This window comes from Gymnoscopelus microlampas, assembly GCF_963454915.1.
Source record: "Gymnoscopelus microlampas genome assembly, chromosome: 4".
NCBI lineage: Eukaryota > Metazoa > Chordata > Actinopteri > Myctophiformes > Myctophidae > Gymnoscopelus > Gymnoscopelus microlampas.
Genome location: NC_139941.1, coordinates 10,524,103 through 10,537,665, shown reverse-complemented (window position 1 = coordinate 10,537,665; position 13,563 = coordinate 10,524,103). Strand labels below are relative to the sequence as shown.

Here is a 13,563-nt window from a genome sequence, read left to right as displayed (position 1 = left end):
CCCTGACTTTTTTCTATTTTTTTATTTTTATATCAATGTTATATCATTACAGGTAAGGTAAGTGATATTGTTTGGTTAAAACAACAACACAAAAAAGTTAAAAGTTTATATTCTGATAGTAATCATTGCTATAGATTGTTTGTTAAGTAACAGGAGTCTCCCTATCTCTTCAGCTCTTTATTAAACAGTTAAAATATTGCTTTTGTACTGCTTGAATACTTGATTCCACGTAAAAAATCTATAAAAAATGAAGAAAAAAATACATTTTCAGGTAGGTGACAACATTTCAGCCAATCAGGAGAGAGTACCCATTTATCAGCTTCATTTTTATAGGCTTCCAGTTTTGTCATTTATTTGTGTCATCACTTCCAATTTCGCTTGTTTAATCTGTATCCTGACTGAGTTCTCTATCCTGATTTGATAAAATTGGTATCCCGACCTGAAAATGCATTTTCTGTTTTATAAGGAGCTGGAGAGACATGGAGACTCCTGTTACTGAACAATCACCCTATAGTGCGCGCCAACGCGTCGTCACCACGGGGGGGGGGGCATGCAGACAGACTGGTGGGGTGCAATATTAAGTCAACCAGTTTATACCCCACAAAGATGTCTGCCGCTACCAACAGGATTTTTGGCACGCAATGAGTAGCCTACCATCAGAATTTAGAGCTATTTAACAGCTTATAAACCGCTATTTAAGCTTATTTTAACCAAAGAAAATCACTTACCCTACCTACATTCTTCTTTTTGGGGCCCACTTGCAATATCCTCACAGCCCACCAGTGGGCCCCGCAGCATACGTTGAGAGTCACTGATATATTCTCTTCAAATGAGTCCATTGGTTGAATCTTCCACAATGTTCGAGGTCTGTAAACTCCGCCTCGCAAAAGTTGTGACAGGAGGCAACAACAAACAGGAATCTGTTTTCTCATTTCCATTCACAAAAAAATATTTTAAAATATTTATGTATTAGAATTTCTGTTTATCATGCTAAGCAGCAAGCTTAGGCTTCGACTTATTTGGTTTCCCAGTATGGGACACGACTGCAAAGGAAGTGTGGCGGAACATTCGATTTATTTACCGTATTTTCCATGTTTCCCATGTACAGTTCAGACTATTAGATGGAAACATTTGGAAATCGTGTGGAGCTAACCAGCGTGTCTGGAGAGATTATTGTGTCTCCAGTAAAAAAAAAAATCTTCTTTTCTTTTTCTTTTTTTTGCAGTGCACATATCAAAGGCACTCAATTGCAGTGGTGGACAGTAACAAAGTGTATTTACTCGAGTACTGCAAGTGAATTGACTTTATATGAGTTTTTGTTTTTAAGCTTTTACGACTTTCACTCCACTACATTACTAGGAAAGGATCCCTAGCCAGGACCAAACTTACAAAAATACATTGTATAAACCACTGAAGCCCTATTTCAGAAAATAGCTTAACTAAAAAAAGAAAAATGTCATTCACTTTTGAATACCTGAGTTTTTTTATTTTCATTTTTAAAGCAAGTTATCCAGTAGTTGCTTTTACAAATTTGACAGAGCAACTTGTAGTTGAGTAATATTTGACCAGGAGTAGTTGAGTAATATTTGACCAGGAGTATCTATAGGCTACTTTGACTCAAGTACTGGGGTTGAGTACTTTGTCCACCACTGCTCAAAATTGTAATACTGTATATATATATATATATATATATCACCAGTTTTATAACAGCTTCTATTACACTGTTCCTTTCTTGTAAATGTCCCGCTGTAGGTAAAAGGAAATGCTTGTACAATAAGCTTCATAAGAAAATATATTTGTATATGGAAATTAACTTTAACATGCATCTATTTATTTTCTGTATGTTGCATTATGTTGTGCGTTGCTGTGGAGCAGTGGTTCTCAAACCTTTTCATGTCAAGGACCCCCAGATTAATTTTCTTTTTTTTTTGCCGCTGACGGCATCTGAAAATTGTGTGCGTGGGGACCCCCCCATACAAGATTTTTGTTGTTAAAATGTTTCAACAATATTCCTTTATTTTTATGTTTTATTCAACATTGTTTGGAAATAGCAGATCTACAAGCTCACAATGTTGTTTGTGAGCTTGTAGATTGGCTATTTTCAAATAGCCGGTGTATATTGGTGGTTAAATTCACTTGATGCTATACAAACTAATTTTGCTGGGGACCCCCTGGACCCCGGCAAACCCCACTTTGAGAGCCACTGCTATGGAGGGGGGCGGGGTTTCGCAGACGTACACGGGTAAAATCCTCAGCATTCATTTATGTTTGTGTGTAACTCCAAGAGTGTACTGTATACAAAATGTTGACCAAAATGGACCTTTACGGATGCATTTAGGTTACAATTTGTATATGCTAGGAGTTCAGTTAACACTGAGGATTTTAGTGTGTTGGGGTGTGTGACGGACACATGTCATGGGAGCGGTTCCCTCTTCGCAAAGCATTCAAATAAATGAATAAAAGTCATCTATGTAAGACTCACATCCATCCAGGTCTTTCTTTGTGAAAACACTAAAACAAAATGTTTGCTGAAACCTTGTAGAAAGCTTGTATCTCCATATTTAAAGATGTATGTTTGATGCCCTTGTTTGTTATACAAGAGTGTCGTTCAAAAGTAGCAAGTTAACGCTACTCAAGGATTCCGTCGTCGCCACGACGGATTTCAGTCATCTGGATTCCATAGAAGCCAGCATGTCTTCCATGGAAGCATGTTGTGCAGCGAAAATAGCCGATCTACAAGCTCTCAATGTGCAGAGATGCTCATAGGCCTGCGTCCTGCGTCTCTGACGCACCATATTGAAAAAGGACGCATTCACGGCACCCTCGTTGCGTCCATGGGACGCACTACAATTTAGCGGAAATTACCGCGGATTTGAAGGCCATCCGTGGATTTCAAAGCTGTCCGCGGATTACAAGGCATAGTGCAGGAAACAAGAAAAATCTCGGTAAAACACCGCCGTATGGAGAAGTATTCTCACTCTGTCTCAGGGCATTGCGAGCTGCTGCTAGAGGGAGAGAGTGAAAGTGCTGCGCAACTTACAGCTCAACTTCAAAGCAAGTTAACGATGGCTCGTTCACCCCAATTTGACCACTAGGCAATCAACACTGAACAGCACTAATTAATGGCAGCTGTGATTCTTGTGTCTTTCCGTGCAGCCAGATATCAAATAATTCCCTGTAGAGCAGGGGTCTTCAGTGTTTTCAGGCCAAGGACCCCCTAGTTGAGAGAGAGATGAAGCAGGGACCCCCTCTATATTGTATAAAATTGTGTTTCAGATAAACTTTTGCTGCTCTTTTTTCCCTTTACACACCTATAACTCCAAAAATAGCCGATCTACAAGCTCACAAGTGTGAGCTTGTAGATCTGCTATTTTTGGCTAAAGTTCTCCTCAGAAAAGGGATACTAGGATTCAAGTGGTTAATGTAAAAAAAAAAATCAAGTACTACAAGTACTAGTTGTCGGATTTGGAATTGTGTACTTTTCTTTCAGATACATGTTCTACATGAATATAACCATATAAGATGAAACACGAGTTAAACGCTGTGCATTTTTGTGGGACCCATAAAATGTCCCTGGGACCCATCTAAAAGACCACCCTTGCATCCCAGGACCCATTACATTGAAAACCTAGCAACATCACTGAATGTGTGCTTGTAGATAGGCTATTTTTGGTTATTATTTTAAGATTAGAGCATTTGAAGTGGTCAAACTAGCAAAAGAAATTCAAAAACATCTTCCATGTCATCTTAATAGCAGAGGACAAACGTGTGCAAAAATACACTGACAATAAATGAATTACATCTTACTTCTTTTTTTTTTTGCTACTTTAGAAACATGTTGAAAGAAAACGGAATACAAATACTTTGTTTCAGTACTTTTGGAGGATTTGCACTTAAAAAAAATATTTTTTATCATGGATAATAGCGTTGCTGTCGGGCAGAAACTTCATATTTCCATATTCTAACCTTTGCTGTTTTTGCGTAAATTAACGCCCTATTTGATCATACTACAGTGTCACACAAAAGCATCAAAAGTAGCAGATCTGCAAGCTTTTTGACAGTGCCACCCTTGCTCGATTGAGTATAATAAAAGTTTGAATTCATACTGAAATACTGATAAACTGATTGATTTAAAGGGGGGTGTACGTTATTTTTTTATTTTTTTTTCCAATAGTAATCATTGCTATAGGTCAGTTTAGTGAACAGAAAATACATTTTCAGGCCGGGATACCAATTCCGTCCAATTAGGAGAAAGAACTCTCCACAAATCATGAAATAAAATAATGGAACTGGAACAAAATTGAATTTAATACATTGGTTTTCTCTCTTAATTGGATGAAATCGGTGACCCACCTGAAAAGGTTCTGTATTTAGAGCTGGAGAGACGGGGAGACCCCTGTTACTGAACAAACTCAATAGCAATGATTACTGTAAACTACAATCACAATACAGATTAAACTTTTTAACTAAAAAAAACATTTTATTAAATAATACAAAAACAAAAATGGAAACAAAAAGTATAAGGAACGGCAAATACGTAGCTCTCTGTAATGACCACAGAATAATATAAACATACAGTACAGTCAATCATTTATGGATATAACACACGGGCACATCATAAAGCAAATTGTAAAAGGACATCAGGGGCTTTCCAATCTAATGAGTCACTTCCTCTAAATCAAATCACTAAAATCCTCCATATATTCATCCGTCATAAAGTTATTTTCCCTCTCTTTTGTTTTGGCACTGAGTCTTTCCATACCAGTTTGCTTTTATTGATTATAATGACTAGTTTGATCTTCCAATTCTATTTGTACATTTTTGTCCACTGTCTGCAATGTTGCCATGCATGTTGTACAGTGAAAGTGACAATACAAACCTTGGAATCCAAACACCACCAAAATTGTTCGACTCGTAGGTTTTATTTGTAGGGATTAAGGGCAGATGCAATAAGCTATATGTCCACATATGTAGTTCTATATCATGAATGCACCAAAATAGTTTTCATGAGGCCTGAACTGTACAATCTGTGAGGTGTTTCTCACTTCAACAAAGAGCCGGTCTCCTTTCTGCAGGTGAAACACCCCACCCAAGTAGCTGTTTGAGCGTACCTGTCTTTTTCCTGAGTTGTGGGAGTATTTGCTGGACCCCAGAAGGGTTTCAGGTTTACCACCACCGAAACTGTCTGAATCAACCTTGACATAGTGGCCAAATGAACTGCGTTCTTCTGCGATGTACAATTTGGAGTAGACATAGTAGTAGCCCCACTTTTGAATGACGAGTTTTCCATCTTTGTACTCCATCTCATTTAAGATGGTCCACCCGTCCGTGCTCCATGACATGATCCGAACTCCGCTGGCCTGTGGTAGTTCAGCTGTAAAACAGATCAGCTAATAGTCAACACTAAATAGATTTGCTTTATTGCGAACGCGGAAGGAGGCGCCTCCAGGGCCGTGTTAATGTCAAAATGCGCACTAGGCAACGGACAGTTTTCGGGCCCCCCCCCCAGCGCACATGCACGCGCGCGCAGCGCGCGTGCATGTGCGCGACCCCTGCGCGCGCGCGAAGCGCGCGCGCGCGAAATTTTGCGGTTATTTCGCGGATTGTGGCCGTTTTTGGGCGTTTCTTTGTTACTTTATTTCGGTTTTAGGGTTAGGGTTAGGGTTAGGTTAGGCTTATGTTATTTAATTAAAAAAAAAAAAAAAAAAAAAACTTTTTAATTTTTTTAATTTTTTTTTTGGGGGGCATTTTTCGGCCCCCCCCCCGACAAGACATAGGCATGTGCCTACATTGCCTGTGCATAAACACGGCCCTGGGCGCCTCCGCCCAAGTGGAGCCTACGAAACTCGGCTCGGCTTGTGTCTCTGTCTGTGTGCACTGCCTGCACTGCCTGTGTGCACCCGACAGAGTGCGCCAGAGTGCAGCTACAGTCAAAACACACACACACACACACACACACACACACACACACACACACACACACACACACACACACACACACACACACACACACACACACACACACACACAGTAATAAATACACAATATTTTCGAGCTGCGTTCGCTTCCAGCGTTCGCGCGTCTTACTTGTATAAAAGGAAAGTGTTGAGTTCTCGTTTAGAGACAATGAAAACTACCAGAGCTTGCGTTAGACTGTTGTTTACTCAAGAATAATACAGGTCATACAATACAGCGTATCCACATGTCGTGCAGCATAGTAGCATCTGAGGCTGGGACCGAGGTTATAGTAGCATAGACTTCCTGGTCTGTTCCAAGATATATTTAAAGAAGGTAGGGTCATCTACGTCATTTTCGCTATCATGCAATTCCTGCCAGCAGATTCGTCGCACCATGGGAGCCAGACTGCAGCCGTGAGTTCAGTGGAATGCATTGGAGTTAATGAGAGCCCGGTGGATCAGCTCATGAACAAAATATATTTCTGAATGACTGAGACCTTTGTAAAGTAATTGCTTCTGTAAAATAAAAGAAGACATATCACACATTGTTTTCTGCTGTGTTGCTTTTCGATGTGTCCACTCATGTATAAGTTTATTGAGCTGTCTAAAGAGCACAAAGTAGGCGATACTGCCGAGACAGAAACCAGTGTTGCCATGTCCACTTATTATAAGCGACTTTGGGCTTATTTTTCTGTGAAGTTGCTTGTAAATATTGGTGGTTGCGGTTTTATGGGCTTTTTTCTAAAGTGTAGTTGATTATTTGGACTTGGGCTTCACAATTTAAAAATTATTTTAACCAGTGGTTCTTAATTATGTATATGTCATGGACCCTCAAATTAATATGTATTTGTTCCCAACCCCCATCTGAAAGTACCAGATTTGTGTTGTTAGTTTTTCAAAAATCCTCAATATTTCACATTTTACTTCAAGATTTATTTTTAAAATAGCAGATCTACAAGCTCACAACGCGTTGTGAGCTTGTAGATCGGCTATTTTCAATGTATACAGTAAAGGTTTAAAGTGCTCATAATGGCCTAGTGCAAGTCTTCAACAGGGGTCCGCAACGCCTAGGGGGTCCACGAGGTACTGCAGGGGGTCCGTGAAATTGTTGCTTGATTAGACAATAAAAATAAAAATAAATGATATATACATATATATATATATACAAATATTTGATATATATATATATGTTTTTAAATATCCATTTGTCTTCATATATCTTTTTAAAACATTTTCCACATTTATGTATTAAATAAATGATGATATCTATAAATGATTCTGTCCATTTTGAATAGCTTGTATACATGATTATTGTGCAATTGACAGATTGTTGTTCTCGGTTAATAAGGTATGTTTATAAATGGCAGTGCGGCCACCCTACTCACTGTACCCTGTACATGTATGTTAAATATAAAAGCATGAATATATTAATCTGTCTATTATTTTTAATAGTATTGATGCACAATAACATGTATGTTTATATATCCCCCCCCCCCCCCCCCCCCCCCCCCCCCTACGAAGGGGTCGAGGTAGGGTAGGGGGTCCCTGCTCCATCTCCCCATCCCCTGGGCCCCGGTGCTTCTTTTGGGCTTGTTTTCCTAGACCTAGTTGCTTATTTCCCTCTCACAATCTGGCAACACTACCAGAGAGGATTTTTGTACAGTCCATGGACGATACATTCCACTGTTTAGATGCCTCAATAAAATTATACAGCGTGCTAAAAAAATCTGAATTGATTGGATAAAAACCTGTGATATGTCTTCTTTTATATTCCTGAGCCGATTATCTGATAAAGGACATAATGGTTCAGAAATAGTGTTTGTTCACAAGCTGGTCCAGCTGTCTGCCATAGACTTCATAGTATTTCACCAAACTTCCTGTTTCAGTTTTGCCTCCCATGAGCATCAATGGCGTCTGCTATGCGAGCAATGGCGTCGGCCCGCCCCCTAGGCTGTCCCTTCCTTGTTTTCTAATTTCCTTGGTCGGTTCCCGGGCACGCTCCTTATAGGTCTCATAAGCCCGGACCTCCCATAGCATGACATCATCATTAACATGTTCAAAGCCAGGTAATAACATTACACCACAGAAAGCAGATTGTGTGTGGTCGTGAACCTTCTGGTTAATGATCAACGAATGATGTATCAGAAATCGTGGGAAGAAGGTGACGAAATATCAATCAGCCATGGTAATAATCCAAACTTTCAAAGGTAATGATCCAACACCTCACCTGTCAGATGTGCAACAGGTTTGGAAGGGTTTAGTGCTGGAACAGCTTCTGTGTTGTGAACAGAATGCAGCTTATTGTACATGAGGAACTTAATTAATGGAACAAGGAAGACACATTGAATACAGAGTACTGACACATACCTTCAATATCTTTTGAAGCAGATGTTGACTCAGCCTAGAAAGGGAATATAAAAGGGTTTACTCCTTGATGTAGCGCAGAGCGGGCGCGCGCGTGTGTGTGTGTGTGTGTGTGTGTGCGGTCATCACCATGCCAGCTTCGGACATTTTGATCAATATTTTATTTTTGTCACAGACTTACAAAATAACTGGTCAATAATTTTACCAGAAACCCAAATGACTAGCACTAAATGTAAACTAATGGACTCCATGCCATAGTGTCTATGCCAGTGTGCTACACATGTTAACAACACTATTAGACTATTATTTATGTCTAAAATGTCTGCATAAACACTAGTGCCACAAATACTGAGCCACTATATATATATATACATTTATATATATATAAAATCTTATTATAGACCACTAATTCAAATAATAAAAAACATGATTTATTATTAACATACTGATGATTGCACTTGACTTGATATTTTTTATATAGCAATGGTTGAAATTTCAGTTCCTTTTACATTTTTCTCAGTTCTCTATCTGCTGGAAATGTCTAGTCAAATGATGTGTGGTTTATCCGCAAGTGTCTTTCTAAGTTATCTTTTTCTTCACCATCACTGTGCAGTTATTGCTGATGAGACAAATACTTACAGTAGAATAATGATGAGAGAGCTCTATCCAGTTCCATATATGGTACACAAATACATAATATGAGATTTCAGTTCCTTTTAGGGTTAGGGTGTTAGGGTTAGTCTGCTGAAAATGTCTGGTCAAATGATTTGTGGTTTGTCAGAAAGTGTCTTTCAAAGTTCCCTTTCTTTACTTACTGAGTTACTGTATAGTTGTTTGAAATTCATTTTTCCATCAAAAATAATGTGTGGACGGCAATTAAGTACAATTACTTGAGTACTTTACTTTTCATGAGTTGTTTTTTTGCATGTGACTTTTCACATTAAAAAAAGGTTTTACTTTTGACTACATTTCTAGTAAGAACCCAAACTTACAAAAGTATATTATGAATTAACCACTTCAGCCCTATTTCAAATATAGTGAAAATTGCCGATCTACAAGCTCACAACGTGTCTCACTGTGACACGTTGTGTGCTTGTAGATCTGCTTTTTTCACCATTTATTTTTTTTACATTTTTTTTTGTGTGTAAATGTTCTAAATTTCAATACAGCAATGCAATGATATTAAAAAGAGAATTTACTTTGTAATTTGCGCTTTTGAATACTTACCGGACCAGGGTGGTAGAGACGATAGATGAAATAGGCTTCGATGACCATGCCATACAGTGCCATGATCACCAGGAAGAACAGCAGGGTTTGAGCCACCTTAGCACTCCGTGGTGGACGACCGATCCTGGGGGGCCCATGGCTGTCCACCGCAAACACAGAGGAATACTGGGCGTTACCCTGGGCCATGGTGTTCTCCTCTCAAACAAGACATGGACGGAAATAAGATAATGATCATTCAGGAAAGGACGCAGTGTAATCCAAGGGGCGGGGCCTGCGACGAGAAATGAAGACTTCGCCATAGTTAGTGTTTGAGTGTATGTGTATAGTGTTGTATTATTGTATTATGACTGTACAGGATTTCTTTATTACTGTCACTGGGCACTGTGTTAAACGGAGTGAAACGTTTCGATGTAGTTAGGTGAACATGACCAGTGACATGACCCCCGTTAGTGTAGTTAGTAGAAAGGCCTGGGTCATCAAGTTAATGAGTTGGTTTTAAGACACAAATATAAACTCAAAATATGAATAATTGCCTAGTGACACCTACCCAGTAACATGGCTCTCCCTGTCTCTCCAGCTCTAAAGTAAAACAGAAAAATAATTTTAAGGTTGGGATACCGATTCCATCCAATCAGCTAAAGAACTCATCAACGTCAAGGATAAATAAGTTAAATTAGAAGTGACGGGGGGGAAAACTGAGCAAACACAATTTGAACTGGCACACTATATAAAATTCAAGCTGAATAAATTCTGAATGGAATAAATTGGTGACCCACTTGAAAATGTATTTTCTGTTTATTAAAGGAGTAGTGATGCGCTAATCGGCCACACTCCAAGAGGGGAGTGTGTCCTTTGTTCAGTATATCCTATTGTCCAGAGGGTACATACACGACATTAAACCAGGATCACATCAGCTCAAGATCAGCATATTTATTAACTTCAATGCAGCAATACACAGGAACAACACTGTGAAATATGTGAACCAATAATGCAAGATAGGTAGAATCAAATACTCAACGTATCAAAGGATTCGCTTCGTAAAGGCTCAAGAGCAATTAGTCCACACAGGGAAAAGATCAGGAGGCGCCTCGTATGCACGAACAACAGAGTCAGTAAAACCAAGGTCTGTAAGATCGCGGAGAATTCTAATGTAACAGGATGTGTAATGCTACTATATACTACAGGAAACCAGTGAGGGGCCATCCCCAAAAGGGAGTTTGGATTGGATAGTTTAGAAATGCACGTCAGTGTCATAAGGTGTGCTAAGTGGTTTCCGTGTTGTTCTCAAGTCTGTTAGGGCACACGTGGAGCCAAGACAGCAAGGGTTAAGAGGTGCATGTCAACTTTCTAGCAAAAACCACCACTATGCATACGGTGCAGACAGGATGTGGACAGGTGGGAAAGTTCAGTTAAAGTTCAGACAGTTTGACATTTACTTTTCAGCCTACGTCTCGTATCCTGTTTTTAACCAAGTTTAGGTAGTTTTAGTCAATGTTATGTTCATAAGGTGAAATGGAAATTTCCACTTGTCGTGACACTTGACACAAAATGTAGAACGTGACACAAAATGTAGAGGCCCAGAAAATGTAAAGTGATGTTCAGTCTTTAAAATGGATGCTGATAAAATATGTGCCATATTTTCCCATCAGTAGTTCACCCAAAAAATGACTTATTTTATATCAATTGCACACCCCATGAAGCCTTGAATTCATGGATTTGTTTTTGTTGCATTCCTAAGCTAATAATTTGATTCCCGTCTCCTACTAATGTATCCGGTAGGAGACACAAAGTAGATTCTTTGTGTCTCCTACCGGAAACACACACGGTCATCAAATTGTTGGCTTAGGAATGTGACAAAAACAAAAATAAATCCATAAAATAAGTCATTTTTTGGGTGATCTCCTCCTTTAAAGAGGTGGTGCCATGGTTTTGCACTTTTTCTGTTTTTCATGTGTCTATGAGGTTGATAGAACTTCATTAAGACCCCTGGTGGTGTTTTTATGGTGTTTTATGTCTTCTCTGACTACTTTGAGTTTCTTCCTGGAGGCTGAAACCTTGAGGGTAAAACGTGCCATTAGAAAAACAGCGCTTTAGTGACATAGTAAAAACATACCCTCCCCCTCATTATCATAACACAACAGGTGTGGGCATGAGGAGGAGGAGGGACTAGGACAGGTGGGTGGTGCTAAGGTGGTGGAGGAGGTGCTAAGGTGAGAACCAGGTATACTTAATGAACTGGAGGCCTGTCCACATAAAAACATAATTTTAACACTTTCTGTACACTTTTTTTGAAAAACATCTTCCTCCTAGTATAACCATAATACCTGATGATTATGTTTTAGGGGGGGGGGGATCACTGAAAATCACGGCACTCCGTCTTTAAAGAGCTGGAGAGACAGGTATAGATAGACCCTTGTTACTAAACCAACACTGTACGTCTATTAGCAATGATTACTATAAGAATTCCGAATTTCGTTTTAACCAGAAAATATCACTCAGCAGGAGCTCTTTAGTGTGCATCGCCACACAATCAAAGGTGTGAGTCTCAATAAGTGGACAAGACTGCAGTGTTTTGGTCATCAAAGGGAGACAAACACTCACCAAGGTGCACCTTGGTGAGTGTTTGTCTCCCTTTGTCTCCCCCTAGTGGGGAAACTATAATAATTTCTATTCTCAGCAATGTTATAATAGCCAACTGGTAAAACAACAAGGGAGCACTTCATAAATGATTAATGTAATAATAAATTGTGCATGTGTGTGTGTCTCTCTATTGTATTTTGATTTATTAAAATAGATTTTTTAATAATAACAATTAACAATTGAATAGTTCCATTAACTGCTGTGCACAATATGTCTCACACAACGTCATATAGGGGATATATTTCTCACCTACTGTAGTAACCTACATCAATAATCATCCTGATGGGAATACTTTTGGAATAATAATCACGCCAAGGATAAGACTCCGCCCCTTCCCTTCCTTTCCCTTCACACCCTTTCGTGTGTTGATTGACTTGGTTCATGATCGTCTCGATAACGTTACACATCCCACATGGTCATAATAATGCAAATTAAATCCCATATCCAAATTGCCTCTGTTTGGACGGTGGACGTCACAAACGCAACATCCAGCACACACTGTTTAGGGGTCTTCCATGAGAGGGCCATCCGCAACAAACTTGGCACGCTCGTTTTTTGTTTTCTTTATTTACCCAGGATGCTGAGCATAGACAAAATCCCACAAGCGCACCATGACTCCAATCCACACCAAACTTGGCACAAACACTGTTCAGGGTTCTGCCATGACAATAGTCACACCAGGGGCCATGTTGTACAGTATAACCCAGTTTACTGTGTCAGGGGCCACACCCAGCTTACTGCTGCCAGGAGCCCGAGGGCCACATTTTGTACATCCCAGCAGCTTATGGAGGAGCTCTCTCTACGTCGTCCTCAGACGAGCCCTCCATCAGCATTTCCAGTCATCTTGATTCTCCATAAATCTGGCCAGCTCATTTGTGCTTTCCGCACCAACATCTTGTCACACGTCAAGGTGTACCGTTGCTCCAATCTGCAATAAACCTGGCACAAACACTGATCAGGGATGAGAATAGTCACTATTCTCACTAGTCACTATTCTAATGCACACATATGGGGCGCTACAGCAGTGTTACTTCAGTGTTTAACACTTCAAATTGCCGGTGTCTGTGACCACTTATCTGGTCAACAGCACTATGGCCCTGAAACTCTAGTTGATCTACAAGAGCTGTAATCGTTATACAAATGACAGTTATATTTGTATGAAAACAAGACAAGTGAATTAGTTAAAATCCCTACCATTCCCTACCATGCGGTGCCTACGGATAATGCACAATCTAACAGCTGTGTGTGTGTGTGTGTTTGGGGGGGGTAAAAGAGTAAAAAAAAAAAATCTTGACTGTCTACCTTTGAACGGAGTCACAGGAGCCTCCCTTTCATTAAAATACTTATATACAGCATAGAAGTGTGTATAGTGATC

At 39.6% G+C, this 13,563-nt stretch overlaps 1 protein-coding gene across 1 annotated transcript; it reads right to left on the bottom strand.

Moving 5' to 3' along the window:
* Positions 1–4,578: 4,578 nt before the first annotated feature.
* LOC311043474 (tumor necrosis factor ligand superfamily member 6-like) lies at positions 4,579–10,081 on the bottom strand. The gene is made up of 4 exons (XM_084054728.1): positions 9,549–10,081; positions 8,325–8,358; positions 8,185–8,232; positions 4,579–5,374 (listed from the first exon to the last, which is right to left on the bottom strand). The coding sequence occupies exons 1-4, from the start codon at positions 9,732–9,734 to the stop codon at positions 4,977–4,979; spliced, it is 666 nt and encodes a 221-aa protein (XP_083910854.1). The 5' UTR covers positions 9,735–10,081; the 3' UTR covers positions 4,579–4,976.
* Between the last annotated feature and the right edge of the window lie 3,482 nt (positions 10,082–13,563).